The sequence below is a fragment of the Symphodus melops genome (assembly GCF_947650265.1).
Source record: "Symphodus melops genome assembly, chromosome: 1".
In the NCBI taxonomy this organism is placed as follows: Eukaryota; Metazoa; Chordata; class Actinopteri; order Labriformes; family Labridae; genus Symphodus; species Symphodus melops.
The window spans coordinates 51,840,349-51,858,951 of NC_136691.1; the positions used below are offsets into that span (position 1 = coordinate 51,840,349).

An 18,603-nucleotide genomic window follows, 5' to 3' on the forward strand; every position below is an offset into this window, starting at 1 on the left:
ATGTTGTCTGCTCGGCTCTTCTAATAATGTGACCCGGTAATCACTCATCCCAGCCTTGACTCCCCTCCCTCCTGGCCCTGAAAAATATTAGAATGACCTTCCCAGCACAGCCAGCGAGCAAAGAGTAACCCAACTGAAGCTGAAAATTAATCTCCTGAGGAAACATTTCACATCCTCGCTAAATCATATCCCCTTTCCCTAATCACACGACTCCTCTGCACACACGACTTTCATACTTCATTCACTTCTCAGCTCTTTGAAAACTTTAGTGCAGAGACCTGCATATTCTTGCTTTTGTCTCAGCTCTGCCCTGAAATAAAAAGTCACATTCGTTCTGTGCAGCATGAGAGATGTGGCTGCTTTAAAAAGAAAAAAAAAAGAAGTGTAAGTGCGACCAAAACCGGAATGAATCATTTCGCAGCATTCAGAAAAGATGTGTGCTATAGGTGTCACATTAAATCTCTCTTTTTTTGTTTTTTATCTTTTTGGGTAGGGGGCTTTTTGCCATTATTAGACAGAACAGCGAAAGAGAGACCACACCAAACACAGTTCAAGCAGACGGCTGTTCATCATGAGTCTGGTTCTGCCCGAGGTTTCTGCCTCTTTAAGATTGTTTTTCCTTGCCACCTGCTTTACAACATTGTTAGAGAACAGAATCATTAAATTCATGAATAGTCTTCTTATTTCAATGTGAAATTAGAAATTGTATGATGACCCCAGCATTGTGACATTATTGATTCTTAAGCCTATTTAATTGTATTGTCTTTTGTTGTTATTGGTTGTGAAACATCTGTGAGTATTTAGAAAACCTCTATCACAGTCGAAAGCATTAGATGCTATAGATGAATTGTTTTTTCTTCAGTTTATTTTTTTCTACCAGAGACAACTTGACCTTCAGTATTTTTATTAAACTCTGAAGTTTTGTGTCATGTTGGCTGATGAGATGTCTGACCTTGTTGTGATGGAGGGTGCTGCAGATCTTCTTTTAGAATCTTTTCCTGACGCCTGCTTGCTTGCAAAGTTGGCGTGGCTTCAATTTATGTGCAATCTTTTTTTCAGACTTTTTTTTCCAACATTGAACGAAAACAAATCAGTGTTTGGCAGTCTCATTGTTGGTTCATGCACAGCTTTGCACGCTGAGGATAACAAATGTGAGTATTGTGATTTTATTTTATGTTCCTTCACCTCTTAATGCTTTTTCTGTGAACAAATGTAGATGTTTTTAGTCTTGCATTCAGTTTTATTCCATCCCGCTTGTTCTGGGACGTTTTATTTAGTTTTACATTCCTGATAAATAACTAAACTTATTCCCAAGATTTCTATTTGGTTTCCACAAAACACTTAAACTGCGGACCTGGCAGATTCTGTCCATCCCATTCTGTGCTTTTAGGTCCCTTCTCCCCTCTTTCACTCCCTCTTTTTGTCTCTCTAACTCTCATTGAGACCAATTAGATACAGTTTAGAAAGGGCAGACTCTTCTTCCCACTGTCCTTTTACTTCTCTCTTGTGCTCTTTCCTCTACTTGCACTTGTGCTAGTAAACACATTAAAAGAATAAAAATAAAAAAAAGACTGAGGGACCTTTTGGTAAAGTGGTAAACACTGCATTTTTTGGCACACTTATGGGCAAGACAAAGTACAAAAAGATGGGGGGAATTGTGATGTAAAAAGAAAAATAAATAAAGTAAAAAGAGAGAAAGAAGGGATGACTCAAGGAGGGCAGAAAAAAATGCTGAAGGTAAGGGACAAAAGGTCACACAGCAAGACTTGAAAATAAGAAAAAAAGGAAGTATAAGAAAGGAAACATGGATAGGAAGGAAAAAGGGAGAGACAGGTGGAGGACAGGAAAAGATAAGAGGTTGAGAGAAATCACTGTAATCCCTCTGCACCTCCCTCTCTCTCCTCTCAAACCTCGCTTCGCCTCACAGTCAAAGTGAGTCAGCCGAAAGCCAAATTTCAGCATCATGTTTGACTTTTTGCTCTCATCACTCGTCTGCAGCTTTTTCCTGCAGTGGGTCGATGTGTGTCTTTGCATTTCAATCAGTTTTCCTTAAGGGAGATGTTACAGAGTGGGTATACGCACCTATCGCATACTCACAGACTCATTTCATCGGCCCTGAGCGGCAAAGGGCCCTGCAACTTTAATATGAGCAGTGTCACATCACTCTTCATTTACACCAACTTAAAGAAGCAGTACGTAAGATACTTTACAGATCAACCACGCCCCTAATTAAGCACAACTATTAGCCTCAATTAAACACAAAAACAGTAGTGCCCCATGCAGCGTATTAACACATTCTTAGCGTTTGAAGGCAGCCTCAAGTGGACACTAGAGGAACTGCAGTTCTTGTTACACTTCTGCTTGGCTTCATTTTCAACACCAGAGGTTTCCTCTTGTTATTGACTTTGGTCAGTATGTTCACAGGGAGAACAGTGTGTGGGGGTCGTGACATCTCTATTAGTGTCACTTATGCAGGAATAAATACCAAAAAGTAAGCTTTACAGAAAACAGTTCTTGGCGATTGCAGTCCACGATGACAGATTTAGGTAAAACACCATATCCAAAAAGCAGAGTTACACATGAGTCCTGGAGTGGCCCTGTGTCTGAAAAAAGGGATCTCTACTTTAGCCCATTGCAGGTGACTTTTATAGCTAGTGAAGGTCAGCCCTCTAAACCTTTTAGTAGACTGTTGATCAATATTCTGAGAGAACGTTTTAGTCAGATGAGTCAGTTGAGATGAGTCAGACAAAAAGATCTTTAGCTATAGCACAACTTTTTTTTTTTCGGACAAAAAAACATCCACTAACGTCTGTGCAGTTTCTCACTCATCCATTCAAAGATTGATCCGAAGGCGACATGGATGAAGATCTTAAACCAAGTCCGGCTGACTTTGGATCAAGCTTCAAATGCACTAATGTGCACTCGCTGTGCAGTACATACGATGAAGCCAAATCTGAATCTAAATCCAGAATCACACAGATACGGACACAGATATTTTCTTTATCTGAATCTTGTGTGGAAATTAAAACAACAAAGTCAATTTCTATATTTTTGCACTTCAGCCCCTGGTGTATATCAGCACTCTCTCTCTCTCGCTCTCCCTTGTGCGAACTTACACACACACACACACACACACACACACACACACACACACACACACACACACCTACACACACACACACACACACTGAGGAGGAACCTACATGATGAATTGCATACGTTCTCTCTCTCTCTCTCGCTCTCTAATGATGCCATGACTAAAATGTTAATTACAGCTTAAAAGAGAAACGATTGCGAATATCAAACAGCAATTAGCATGTATCATCATCATCATTACCACCATTAGCTGCAGCACAAGATGGAGGAGTATTTACCAAACGGAGGAATGTTCATCAGCCGCTTATTCAGGGTCTGAAATGTTTCAAAGGCAGCTTCAGAAACAGGAAAAACACACAAAAAATCTTTCCTCTTTAAATTTGCATAATTAATGTAGCTTAAAACATTAACTATAGCAGGTCCCGGAGCACGATAGCAAGAGCACACTGTGCTTCGTGGAAGATAACAGTTATGTAATTATTATGCTTCGAGACACATCCACACAGACACAAACACAACAACAAGGCGGAATCTGAAGAGATCTGGCGTTATGGATGCTCACTAAAACACACAGGTCAGTTGGAAAACAAAACATAATGACCCAACACATCCATGCGATCTTATTTATCCTCTCCTCCCTTTGCCCTTTCCTCTGCTCATCATGACTCCACTTCTGCACTGATGAAGTCTACACCCCTCCCTGCTCTCTACACCTTAGACTTTGGACATTCTGGGTGGATAACCAGGATCAGGTTATTATCCTTAGCTCAATCCATGTGAAAGAAACACCTCTCCACCTCTTCTTCTGATCTGACTGCTCTGCTCCAACACTCAAAGGTCACCCCACACTTATGATGCCCGGAGGACTGCTAATATCACATCTCTGACACTAGATTTCCTCAGCAATCACATTTTTCTTTTCAATGCTGTTCTCCCACGTTGGCTCTATTTGTACCTTAGTGATGGACTCTGCAAGTAGATTATGCTATCAAAGCTGACACCTCACAGGTACAACACCTCTGTGTAACGTCTTTGACTTTAAAAAATGCCAAACTGTCAAATGAAGCATATCAGAGAACACAGCCCTGCATACACCTTCATGCTTCTTGTCGATAAAATCGTTTTTTTAAAATAACTGCATGCTCAAATGTGTTCATGTGTTCTACAACCAAAAAAATCGTGTCAACACTGCGCTTCCTTTCTGTTTGTGCGATGCATAAGGAGGTGGAAGGAGGTCTTTTGCTTGCCTCACACAGACAAGAGAAGTCGAAGAATCTGTGTCCGTCAGGAAGTTCAGTTAGGTTGGTATAATATATTACTGGGAGGCCCATGGAGCAGGTTGCTTATCAGCAATTATTTGTTAAAAAAAACCCCAAACAAACGAGATCAAGGAGTGCACTTATTTTGATCAATTTTCAATGCTCTGACAGGCGACTCTCAGAGAAGATGTCCAGTGAATGTCGCACTTTGCAAAAGTCTCTCGAATCAAAACAAAGCTGTTCCATCAGCACACCGCCTTCCCTGACCCCTCCATTAGTGTTCTGACATAGTGTGGCTGTTTCTACCACCGACCTCCATTCTAATGTGCAGCCCAAAGTTGATTCTGTTCTTATTATTCATCCACGTATTTTGGAAAGTTTGGAACGACTGTTAGTAATCCTTGAATTGTCATTTTCCTCAACTAACAGAATCACTGAATGGGTGGGACTGTCTGTGTTCCCCTACGTGGTTGCAGGGCTAAAAGCTAGATTGGGGAGTTCACTTCCTGTCTCTTATGATCATATAGCTGAAACACATAAAGCCCAGACAGAGTTTGAATTCACATTATTTAAGTTGGGATTGATTTGATTTGATGTTTCCCCGACGTGATGTTTTGTGCGTCCTTACCTTGCTGTACAAAGGAGCCATACACGAACCACATGGAGTTGTAGAGAGTAGTCGAGGACACTGAGCCCATAGGTAGTCGTGGTGGGTTGAGCCAGTTAAGTAAGTACACCAGGATGCCAATGAGGAGCACGGTGCCCGCGATGCATGCCCACAGCGACAGGTCGAAGGGTGCCAGGCAGGCGAACATGTCCACGGTGCGCTCAGCCTTGCGCAGCAGAACGCCCACAGAATAATCCATGTAGCGTGTGGTGAAGTCCACAACGCTCTCTCGCTCAGGCGTGATGGTCAGGGCAGAAAGTCCCACATCGGCTCGCTGCGAGAGGCAGAGTGCAAGAGAGGAGCCAGAAGAATCAACAAAGGGAAAATGTGTAGGTGAGGAACACAGCTGAAAGGTGGACTTTAGTGCCCAGAGACATCTTGAATCATGCATTTCACTCACTCCATTTTCACCTGATAGTTGAATCTGATTGTTCTCTATGAAATCATTATTAATCAATGAAATGGAAAATAAATCACTATGTAATACAACAAACCTTTTAATTTAACAGCTGAAACCTTTGAATGCACGTTTCAGATTTTACTATGAACTGACCATAATCAACAGAAATGTGTAATTATTGTCTCTATAGTGCTTCATGGATGGCATAAAGCATGCCTGTATGGTTGTTGTCCTTACATGCATATTACTGTGTTTTGCCTCTGTGCGTACAGTACTCTTGTAAGCCAAGCATTGATTGTGCGTGTTGTGCTGTATGACTTCTGAGACATTGCTTCATTAGTTCATTGATGTGTCAGTCTGTTTCTTCAAACATTTAAAGCCTTCCTCACTATTTCAAGACACATCTAATGACCGCTTTCATTATTTTCACGTTAAGACTCTAAGTTGAAAATAAAGAAACGGCTCAGTGATTATGTCTTTCGAGTAAAATAGGCTGAGCTCAGCTTAAACACAGAAACAATGATGGCTAATTAAAATGTTTTTATTCCCCAGTGTTTGGCAAGCCGCACCAGACAGCTGCTTGTAGCATAACAAGGATTTAATATGCTGTATTGAGCGTGCACGTGTGTTTGAAATCTATACCAGTGTGAGAGACTGCACACATAGTATGAACTTATACCGTAATGAGATTTGCTTTGTTGCTGCAAACTACTGACACAACTGATGAACACAAAGCCTTACAGGCACTACACACATACACACACACACACACACACGCACGCACGCGCAGACACACACACTAACCAATAACAGGCCACATCCATATCCCCATGAACACAAACACACGAAACAAACACAATTTTAATCCACTGTCTGCAAAAGAATCTGTTAATTTCACAGATGAATGAGGAAACAAAATGCTTAAATGTGCAGAAATTGTCTCTAACACTGCATAAGAAGAATATGAGGAGAATCTCTGCAGGATGCCTGTTGGCTGAGACAACACACCGATATGCATGCAAATGATTGCGCATGTGAGTAAAGATGAATTGCCATGCCGAGTGTGCTGGTCAGTCAACATGGAAACTTGCAGAGAGCACTCTGGGTAATAATTATTCGGTATAATTGGGTTTTTGGAGAGATAAAACTTTGTGCTGACTGATGGAGAAAATCAAATTATTTGTATGTTTACTTTATTACCAGCCTGTGCTTGCCTGTGTACTCATTAACATGCATCGCGCTCAAAGCAGTTCTCTCATTTTATAAGCTGTTGCTTTAAGGTGAATACAAAGTCTCAAGGCACAAGTACACAAGGTCAAGGGAAGGTGATCCTCGTATTTGAGAGAAATGCTCGAAAATAAATAATGAAATACAGGCATTGAAAACCTTTGAATAATTTTTTTTTTTTTAAAAACACTGCTACTAACAAAACCATCCTTGACCTATGGAGGAAGTAAATGTGCTGCAGCTTTGTGGAATTCCAGGAGGACATAAAGGGATGTGTGCACATAAATGACGGAATACACAAAGAGATACAGTGAAATAATGCTAATTAAAGAGCAGAGTCCAAGTCCACACATCGGAGAACAACAGGGAGAACATGGCTGCTACTTTGTGACTTATTTTAAGTGATTTTAATCATATAACGCCTTAAAACTCTGGATTTCTCCATAATGAAGGCTAGCATGCCTGTGCTCATGCATGAAGTGTACCGTGCCCGAGAACACCTCTCTGAAGTGCCAAAGCGAAGAAAGTGTACCGTGCCTGAGGACGGAAGAGAGCGCTCTCACTGACCAAATGAACTGGACTTTAGGGGTGAAGCGTGCTTGGCCATGTATTTAAAACTTTCAGGATGCGACTTTGTTTTAGCTTGTTGTAACTCTCCGAAGAGAAATTTAATAGCAGGTAGTTCTAATAGTCATCATAGATAACTAAAAGCTTATTAAAACTTTATCTCAATCACCTTAATATTTCACTAAAGTTGCTTCTTTTATTTATGATTTCAAATGGATAAAATGCTCCTTTGCTATTATTACTGCATTGGCCTTGCTGTAACCCATTTAGCTATCTATAAATAATTTTGGGGACGATAGAATTGCATGACTAAAGGAGGGTGAGCCCAAGGCTTATTGCTCGCAGGCTGCCACAAGCCAACACTTAATGAATGTTTTAAGGAACCAAGGCCCCAGAGGAACAGAGATTGACTCATTAAAACAATGAGCCTCTTGTTTGTTTGAGTATCCAGATAAAATAAGCTCTTTGTTTTGAAAGAAAAGGTAAAGAAAGGGATGTGCACAAAATCCTGCAAGTGCTCTTCCAAGTTGTCATGTTGATGTCATTGTTTGATTGATTGTGCAATATGAATTCAACATCTAAGTTTTTATCATAAAATAGACAACTATGTCTTTCCGCAATTAACTTTTGGAAACTATTTTGGAAAGGTGTAAGGCCTGACCGAGATGGGAATACTCATATATTGGCCAATATCTTTCTTAAATCTTAATTTTAATCTGTAGAGATAGAAAGACATAAACAAATACATGAATTGTGTTGATGTTCAATCAGATCAAACACTTGTGGAGAAGACGAGATGGTCCCTCGACTGTACAGTTACTGTGCATGTACATGCATCACCACTTGACATGTTGGAGAGTGATAGCACTAGTTGTAATCTGTATTTACAGTCGAAACGTTAGTGAAAAAGGACTACAAATATAATGATTACATCAGACTAGGGTGTTAGAGGGGGAAGTGGGACTGTTTGAATTTAAGGAGGGCCGATAAAGATGGCAATGTTAAAGGCCCAGAATAATCACTAACTCCCCTGGCTGACGTTACCTTAAGCGCCCTATGTTACAGTTAAAGATTTTTTTTTTCTATCATCCACCTGCTTCAATTTATTACCCTCAAACTCAAGTCCTCTTTATCTTTCTGATATCCACGTTCACAGCTTCTCACTCTCTCAAGAGACGTCGCTGCCACTTTTGACTTGTCTCGGAGAAAGTTCAAGTGTCTGCTGGTAGTTATGCATCAAACACTTGAAGAAACTTGAAGCTCGTCAAATGATTAGACGGCTGCTGTGTTTTCACTAATATGAAAAAAAAATCCAACCCTGATCTTTGAAGTCAGCCCCACTCCAGTCCACTTCAGACTACATACTGCGGTTCATGGTGAATGACTGTCTGAGTTTAAAACTCAGATTTAAAGAAGAGAAACTCACTCCAGTGGTAGCCTGATTTAAACATTTGCTATTGAAGAGACTTGATTTCTACGGAGACTGTTATGAGGAATGTGGTGAAATGACTCATAACTGTACAGACATAACCTTAAGGAGTCTTTAGTCCTGCTTAGTATAAAGTGATGCCTTAAGCGATGCCACTGTATTTCTAAAGTGAATATGCATAAATAGGCAACACAAGTTTTCTCATTTCTCTGCAGAGCCACATTTATCTCTTTTATATTCTCCTGTGAGTTTTTCACATCATTTTCTGCTCACCTTGAAGACCAATTCTCCCATCAGTCCATTCCACTGGCCATCAGGCTGCAGGCTGCCGTATTTGTGGTCTGGAGCGACGTAGATCTCATATTTAAAACCCAAGTAGTTGGATAGAGCATCCAGGACGTCGATGGAGTACCCCTGATACTTCTTCGGTTTGCCCAGAACGTTCTCTGACACCATTACAAATGGCTCCTCCTGGAAGGCAGAGATCAATCAGTGTGTCAGTAAGTCAGTCACGCAGTCAATCAATACACCAGTCATTCAAGCATTAAATCACCCAATTACTCAAGTGGCCATTATACCACCACAAACGGCCAACCCCAAAGGCTGGGGGGAAAGTCTGTAAGAGAACACATTACTCATACAGTGAGAAGAGGTAATGTTCCAGTCTCACAGACACTTTTTGTTATTTCTTAAAAAGTTTAAAACCACCAAACAAAAGACTCCAAAAAGCCAGTTATGAAAAAATTCAATACAAATCTCTTCACTAATGACATATTTCAAAATCTTCATGTCTTAAATCAGACCCAATTATTGCTCTCATTCTAATAACATGTCTCAACATTAATCAGCCTTCTAAAATGTAACAATGTCACCACTTGTCACCACCACTAGCTAAGATGCAATCTGTGTCCCTTTTACAGCAGCAGGTACTAAAAGTGAAGTCGTGTTATAGTGGCAAAACGCTCTCAAATATCCTAACTCTTAACTCTTGGCCAATGTAGAAACGGGCAGAGTAGTAAAATAAGCAACTCTTAACCTTCTTTTTTAACCAGATTGTAAGCATTCAATTCTGCTGCATTTGAACATTGGGTTCTGGTGGAGATAGTTTGTCTTTCAAAGCCAGCCTCAAGTGGACACTTGTGGAACAGCATTTTGTTTGCACTCCTGCGCTACCAGCTTCGATTTACGCCAAATGTCCTTATTCAGCTTTCTTTCCATTAACAGATGGAACCATATTCAATTAATTATTTAAAGTAACCTGTTTAAAAATGTCAAGTGAATTAAGATTATGAAAATCAATGATTGCACCATGCAACTCAGCATATTTGTTTTTTTATCGGTTCATTTTGAAATGCACTTGGGGGCCGCTGAACTGCTTGTTTATCGATATCAGCATCTAAAGGGCATCTTCCTGTTGAGGTTAAATGACATCCAGCCATGCTGACATTTCAGGCAATTAAGTCAACACAGCACAAGGAGAAGCCAGGCATTTTTAACAAGGTGAGCAGGAAGGAAACCAGCCTTAGTAGGGAAAAGCAAAATTGATGTCTACTTTTATTTATTGTGCTTGGATGGCATATTTTATGAATTTTTTTAAGCTCTTGTCTATTCCATTGCCCCAGTGCCTCAGTCTCTCTTTTCTCTCTCTTAATAAATCCCGATTGATGAGTGAAATGTTTTAGGCCAGTATGTCTTACAGATTTATGAGGGCCAGGGTGCTATTGACTGGATACAGGCTGCACATTAAGCACACACACACACACACACACACACACACACACACACGCAGGCTATGCTTGGCATTAACTTGGCGGTTTCTAATCCTTGCTAGCTTCTGCTATTCAATAAGCTATTAGGCAGTGAGTGGACATGCATGCCAAGTCCCTCTCTTGTCACAGGCATCCATCAATCATGACAGGAACACTCGCTAACACACACAGCTGTACATACTAAGTCGCCTTCCAAAGTGCTGCTGATTGCTCTCCTATATGTGGGCACTTTAAACATTTATAAACTAACATTGCTGAGAACCATGGCTGACCCTTTTTGTACAGGGAGACGATCACACAGCTCTTTATATTTCTCAGCTCATTTTGGAGGTTAATCATGCACTAGTGGCTAAAATGACTTTAAAATGATTTAATCATTATCAGCAATCACAGCAGGGAGTTTAGATAAATCAATGATTTAATAGTTTGACAGGCATTCACATCAGGGTGCAAAGAATAAACCCGCAATATTTGAAGAATCAGAGATGTTTCAATAAATTCAAGCACTTCTTCATGAACAATTATAACAGTGACTTTCACAAATCTTACAAGAAAACGGACAAACTAGGAAGGCATTTTTATACCTAAATAAATAAAAGGAGAGGAAGAAGAACATCTGCTTTGAACTTCTTGTTCTGTTTTCTCATTTCCGTTTTCTTGTTTGCATTTTAGCTCATAGTGCATGAATTTCTTCCCAATTGATTCATAGTAAACAGGCTCAGAGGTATACAGTAAAACACACTCACACACACACACAATGTGCTTAAAGTGTGTACATGCGTTTAGATGCAGGCACGCAAGTCCACCCACACAGGCTTGTAAGCTAACAATTTAACACACAACCAAAAGTAGCAGTAAATCAATGGAGAGCTTGGAAGGTGCACATGCTTCTCTTTGAAGCTGCATGTGCGTGTGTGGAGGTGGGAGTCTAAGAAAGTTCCATTACTTTATCTCATTATGTTGTAACCCGCTGTAGAAATGTACAGTGTCAGATGTATTTTGCATGTAGAAACATGATAGAACGACTCAATGGCATATTGTTTCACTGTCCCAAACTGATTCCCATTGAGCTAAGTCACAGGCGCACTGAGCAGCTGTGTAGAATTATTTTTATGAGGCAAAATGTACACGGATACGTTATTTGCATTTTCTTTATTTGAGACTAAAAGATATTGTTCGTCACAGTGGCTGCTCTTTTCCTTGCTTTTCTTTCCTTTTCCGTGGTCATGAGGAAGTCAACTCCTGCACAATGAAGTCCACACATAAAAGTATTTTCAAACAAAATGAACAAACTTTTAAATTTTTTTTTTTTTTTTTGTCGATTCCTCTTTTTTTTCCTCTTTCCTTTTTTGTGTGTGATTGAGTCTGTGTGTTGGAGTTTGCCTGCATGTTTTGGTGAATAAAATCAAGATGCAATGCAGCATTGGGTCTATAGAACGTTTTTTTGTCAAACTGAAACAGGTATCGATGGATTTTTTTTGTGGTTATGTATCTGAATATATATTCTGGTATTGTGTCATTCCTGAACACAAATGTGTTGACTGAATGCTGCCAATGAAATTCCTCACACATTTGTGCAATTAAGTCGGGGGCTCCCTCACTCTCTCACTGTTAATGAAAACTTTTGCTTTTGGTTCTGAAAAGTTGCAAACATTAATCTCACACTTTCTGTGTGAGATTAATGGATGTTGGGTAATCAACATAAAGAAATTACCCAATATTTCAATACAACCGACCATTAAAATAACAGAGATGCTTTTGTTTTATAAAAAATGTGGTACCTTAAGTGACTGTTCCTTAAGAACAAAATAGTTTCACAGACTTAAAGCTGTACAAAGAGTTTTTTTAAAAACATTTTTAGATGTGTTTTTTAGAACCGTAATCTCTGAAAAACTGTAATGCACAGACGCCTTGTATGCAGAATCCTGTGCTTTTTTCCGGTTATTGAAAAAAATGTCAGTATGAAAAAAAAAATGCCTTGTAGCAATGGATACAAAAAAACACAGAAAATCAAACTTGGTCGAACAGAAGAACTTTCATAATGGAGGAAAGTGATGGAGTCAGTGCATAAAAAGTATTGACATAATATGGGTTTGTATTTTTCTTTTAATTGTTCGTCAATTTCAGAGGAATGGACTCAGTGAGCGACAGCCTTTACTTTCCATCTTCCATGTTTTACTCTCAAGCAAGAACTGTTGTTGACATTTCATTGTTACAGACTTTCATTGTTCTGTTAATTGAATTAAGATCTTTCCAAGCTACCAGCTGTTGTCATATCTGGAGGTGCAGCTGCAGTTGTCTCTGTCAAACAGACATTGTTTTAGCTTCTTCTACACAATGTTGTCAAAACAACAGATATTGAAAGTGATCAATCATAACCATTTAACATCTATCTAGTTATTTCAAATGCCAAACAAAAAAAAACAACAAAAAAAAAACATCCATCCATCCATGTTCCACCATAAAAACCCTTTATCAATCAAATCTGGTTTAAAGAGATATTCAGGTCTTAATGTTGGTAGGCATCAAGTCTTGTAATCTTCTAAACGCTTACAATAGCTCACTGGTTGGTCTGTGTTTGAGCTGCCAGGCTCAATCAATACAAAGTCGATGGTTTCTAGACTAAAATCCTGGAACAAAAAAAAATTACCTTGTGAGATGTAGTCTGGCTGTGTGATGCTAATCTGTCTCTCTCCTGTCTCTTTCCTCTCCCTGGTGTTACTTTACACTCCCTTCCATTTCCCCCAGCACTCGCCAGCTGTGACAGACACCATTTGGCATCTTTCCACGTACGGCAAACTCTCTAGTTTTCTCTAAACATATGTCTACAATGCATCTTCTTTCAACATCCATCCATCCATGAAGCCTACTATTTTCCATTCCCTGATGTTACTCTTCCTTCATCCCTACTCTTCCTCTCTTTCCTCTCACGCTAATTCCTTTCATACAAGTTCATCACCCGTCTCCACTTGACTGGAAGCTCCACATGCGGTCTCAGCACTGCTGGGGTGTTTTTCCCAGACATGATTGGGCCAGAGAACGGCAATTTTCCACAAAGACTATGTAATGACCTTTGAAGGGGCCTCTGAGGGAATGCTTGGAAAGACAGAATCATACGGTGATTTGCAGTAGCAAGCATTTGTCTGTGAAATTGGTGTAAAAAGTATTTTTGAAAAGCGGTGCCAGTCTCTGCAAAAGATTAGATTTTTTAAATTGTTTCAAAAAATGTATTTTCTCACAATCTTTGTTTGATAAAGCTGGATTTTAACAACTGTTACATCCTCCCCAATGTCTTTGACGTTTTTTTTTTTTTTGTTTTTTTAAAGTCAGTCACCGAAGTTTTTTCACCCTTCTTTCAAAAGTTGAAGAAGTCCCAGACGGAGCACACTATAGGTAACATCTCTGCTGTGTACAGAGTGTTGTTAGCCTTACATTCATAGCTTACTGCAGGTGTTAGGACTATGCATCAATCTGTCTGTATATAAGTCTGGTGTATAAGATGCACTTTTAATGCCAATTTCATCTTAAAAGTTGACTAGAAAGGAGTCCCCCTGGTTATTTTGTGTCGTATCAATCAATTGTCCCACATGTGTCTGGATTTTAAATAGCAAGGTATTGTTACATTACAATGTTATTCATTAAAGGGAAACTTCACCCATTTGCATGAAGCTGTGTATCATTAGAAACATGGTAGTAGTGTTGAATGGTCGTGAATCCAACTCATTTTGCCCTGAGACGAGAAAAATATGTTTTTCTTTGCTTGAAAGTTTTCTTCATGTGATGCAAAAAGCGTCATATTGCACAGCTTCATGTAAATGGGTGAAGTATCCCTTTAACTGCAATGTCTGTATGTCGACGATTCTCTTGTTCTGTCATTTCTTGACTGCTGCTATCTTAATAAGGTTTTTGTTTTTATTATTTATTATTTTTACAAGAAGGAAGAACTTCAAGCATCACATACTGCAGCTCTTTCTACGAGGTCACTTTTAATTAAAATAGAGTTACAAGATGAGCAATGAGACAAGAATAGTTTTAGTAAACTTATGAAACAGAAAATCAATTTCTTCTCTCCAGATCTGAACTTTTCTTAATTAAAAGTGAACGCAAACATACTAACTGTTCCTACAGATGATACTTTTAAATTAAAGTCTGTGTCTAAGAGTGTCAATGTTACTTTACAGCTCTGAAGTATATGCACATTATAGTTCTGTTATGTATAGTATAGTCATACAATTAATTTCTGAACAACTTACCAAACACTTTGTTTGTTTGTTTTAACATAAATGTTATAAATCCCTAAAACATTTAGAATTTAAGTTCAATTGTCTTTATTTCACTTTTTGAGTGAAACTCTCACTTCATTCAGGGAAAACAGTGTTTTCACTCTTTCTCCTCTTAAATGCAAACTCATGTTAAAAAGGGACATCTTCGGCCGTTGGCTGCATATTTAGGCTGTAGCAGATATATTCACAGCTTGCTACTTATAAATGTGGAGTAGAACCGGGCAAATGTGGAAAATGAAGGAGCACGGTGGGGGGGAAAAAATCAGCAAAAGATGAAAACTCGGCTGCTGTGATGAATCAAACTAAATTGGGAACATATGCAAGTCAGTGAGTGGTAATTTATGGGATGTCTGATTTTGTACCTTCAGGGTCGAACATCTAAAGAAAATCAAGCTCCGGCCTGGAATACATCGTGCTAATGCAAATGTTTCAAAGTTTCTAATTTGAGGTTGGTTGCAAAATATCAATTTCAGTCACATTTGTGTCCAAAGCAGACACTTCAGAGTCCTGTATGGGCCATAAACACGTAATTATAGTGATGTAACCATTCCTTTGTAACATCCATTTAATAATCAATACACAACCATCTAATCCATAGCATTGACTGAGAGACTCTGCCCCTAATAGCGCTATGATCTCATTGCCATTTAACTAATCAATATCTATTCAACAGTGAGGTGGTACAAAAGATTGACCACATCCTTTAACAGGTTAATGTTTGTCTGTGTGTGTGTGTGTGTGTGTGTGTGTATGCGTGTGTGTTTTGTGCACATAGACACTTGCACAACTCTGTTACATGCGAAAAGCCTTTCTGCATGGAAGAGTATGAGACCATTATAGACAGAAGACAGTTGTATCAAAGCAGAGGAGGAAGCCCGGGGCAAGACAGAACAATCTGTACCAAAGGTCCCTTCAGAAACCTTCACATCACACACACACACACACACACACACACACGCACGCATGCACACACGCACACACACACACACACGCACGCACGCACACACGCACACACACACACACACACATGATGATGATATTCACTTCAACTATTCTCACATAAAAAGAAAAAAGAACATCCAGGCAGCACCCTGGACATTTCACACCATTTCTATCTATTTCTGTCTTAAGGCACTCGTGAAGCATTAGACAAAGCAGAAAAACCGAACATGAGGGCTAAAGAGAAAAGAACACACATTGTGAACACCTATAGGAGCCTAACCGAGGGGGGAGGGGGGATGGTGATCAAAAACATACTCCATCTTTCTCCCTTTAAGGATGATGAAAATCAAAGACTTGGGAAGATAGAAAAAGAGAGGATAGGCACAAAGATGTCTGGCATTATCTCTTTCTTCTCCTCAGCTCACTTCAAAAACGGGATATGAAGAATTTACAGCAGGGAATCTTTAAAGCACTCATGGGATGAAGTTAAATCGATGCTGCAGGCAAGACAGACAAAGCTATGTAGCCATGTACTATCATCAACACTCCTACTATGGTCTCCGTCAGCTAGTCGTCAAATGTCAAAATGGAAGCTAGGGAATCATTTTGTCCATAAGTAAATTCCAAGTGTAAAATTCCATTTGTGTTTAACCTTCTCTGACTTCACCTCATTCTGCCCAGCATGTACGAATGTGTTTTTTTTTCCCGTCACACAAGCTCTCAATTTGTCCCTCTACATGTGTTTGCAGAGACAACTGAATGATGGGCAGAAAAAGTCAACAAAAGGACAAATTGAGCAAAATGCTGCTGCAGTCTGACATGTCAGCACTAGTCATAACAGTCTGTGTTCTTCTGAGTGAGCAGCAGGGCAAATTTCAAACTTCGCTAAAACAGGTGGTTTGTTTTTATGCAAAGCTACTCGAACTACTGACAGGACGGTAGAACATCAGCATGAAGACATGCAAACGGAATGAATCACAGGTCAGCCATACTCACCAGAACTGTGACAACTCGCAGCACCACACCTCTCATGTTATTTTCCAATTTCCTGTCTGTCAGCGTGCCGTTCAAGCCATGAACTGGGTCCCACGTAGCCAGCTGCAAAAGAACACAGAAGCAGACAGACATAACGGTTAGAAGTGCAGGCGTATTGGGAAGATGGCCTGGTGTCATCCTGCTCCTACAACATATTCCCGACTGTGGCTCCTTAGTGAAGGGACAATGGTGCCAAATATATCTAATATAACAAATAAAAAGTAAAAGTCAGATTCAATACAGTGGCAAGATTCATCCTGCAAAAGCGGAAGAACTGGAGGTGCCCCACTGTGAAGGAATAGATGAAAAAGATGTGAATATGATGGCAGCTGGTGCTGTGTTCTCCAGGATGGGCAGAACTTACAGATGGATCGGGATGTATTCTTTTGTCATGATGCTTTTGATGTCTTGTTGAAATGTGCGATAAAAATAAACTTTCCTTGCCTTGCCTATATCTTAGTTTTTTTGCTTGATGCTAACACAAACTGGAATATTCCATTTACTGGCTAACATTACCATTGTGATTATTTTAACTCTGGAGACCATCTATTTTATCAAACTACTTTACAAACAACGCCACAAAGCACTCATATGTACAGATGTGTGTTTCCTAAACTCATACAATAGGCCACCTCTCGCATATTTTTAATCAACTTTGTTTTTCAGATTATTTTACTCAACAATTCTATCACATTTACTTTTCCCATCACACAATCTGTGACATTGCAAACTTATGTCTGAAAGTCTGAAAAAAGGATGAATTATGTGTCGTGTTTCAAAGCAAACACAAAGGTGTAAAAGTGTTCAGTTAAAATAAGAGAAGAGCGTTTAACAGCTGCTATGTGACTTAAAGTTAACCCACAATGTGTTTTTACCACAGTCCAAAAAAGGTCAAGTTGGCGTATCCTTAAATGAAGACATATTTTTAAAAATCTGATCTGTCATTCTTCTTCTGGGGAGTGTTTGCAGACTGCATAACATTTAGAAAAGAAAAGAGATGCAAGAAGTCGTTGTCAATATTGTGTGTACAAAAGAGGCCAGGTCAAATCACAGGTGTAAACTACCGCAGCTTCACAGCCTCGAGTGTCATCGTATTTACATCGTATAAGAGCTGAACCCCAGTGGACAAAGGTTTTGATAAGAGAAGGCGAGGTCCAACAAGATGACAATGTCTATATTATTTCAGCCAATGCCTTGCTACATTTATACTAATGTTGTGGTTGATGAAATGGTTTTCATTTGAATGGTGATGACTGATGATGGTGTTATTGTCTCTCTGCAACCTGTTGTCACTTCCAGTATTCATGCAAAGTATTTTACCTTTTGTTTTGACCTTGAGAAGGTGTGAGTTTAGTTTGCACAGTTTAAGTTGAGTTTGAAGATGATGCTATAAAATGCATTGCATCTACTAACTTACTATTTCTGCTTTCTTTCATCTTTAGATATTTCAAACTGTTGCACATGTATGCCAATTCATTTTTTCTCACGCCCTGAGGTCTATCCCTGGTGCACTATGCGTTGGATCAGTGTAAATGATAGGCTTGTCCTCGATGCAGTGCTTTATAAATCTAACCCACACATCTATGTCTATCCAGTTGCATCACAATTTCAGCTTTTCCAATGAGATCTCATTTAAGTTGTGACTCTATGCATTATCCTCTTCTATATCCTGCCCTTTGCTTTCAATAATATATTGTTTTCTAGCTTCAAAGATCTTACAGAGAGCGAAGCTGTGAGAAAAAAAAAAAAGACATGATATAGCTGTTTGCTATCTGAAGGAAAACACACATCAAGGCATGCACATTACGATACACACAAAATAGAGAGACACGATTTGCGCTGAGAAGGAAAACACAAACCCAGCAGAGAAGCAGAGGGCATGCTGCAGAGGGAAATATGGGATAATCCATTTTTCTAAAGCCTCAAGTT

General features: G+C 39.4%; 1 protein-coding gene across 4 annotated transcripts in view; it reads right to left on the reverse strand.

Annotated features, from left to right (window-relative positions):
• The window catches only part of grid2 (glutamate receptor, ionotropic, delta 2), a 475,776-nt gene that overhangs the window by 98,375 nt on the left and 358,798 nt on the right, over positions 1 to 18,603 (reverse strand). For all 4 annotated transcript variants that reach the window (XR_013781008.1, XM_079365815.1, XM_079365816.1 and 1 more), the window contains exons 9-11: positions 16,636 to 16,737; positions 8,919 to 9,116; positions 4,984 to 5,296 (exon numbers count right to left, since the gene is read on the reverse strand). Coding sequence is in view for 3 of the 4 variants with exons in the window: in XM_079365815.1 (XP_079221941.1) it covers positions 4,984 to 5,296; positions 8,919 to 9,116; positions 16,636 to 16,737 (613 nt within the window). In the remaining variant the exon portion in view is untranslated. The remainder of the gene's footprint in view (positions 1 to 4,983; positions 5,297 to 8,918; positions 9,117 to 16,635; positions 16,738 to 18,603) is intronic.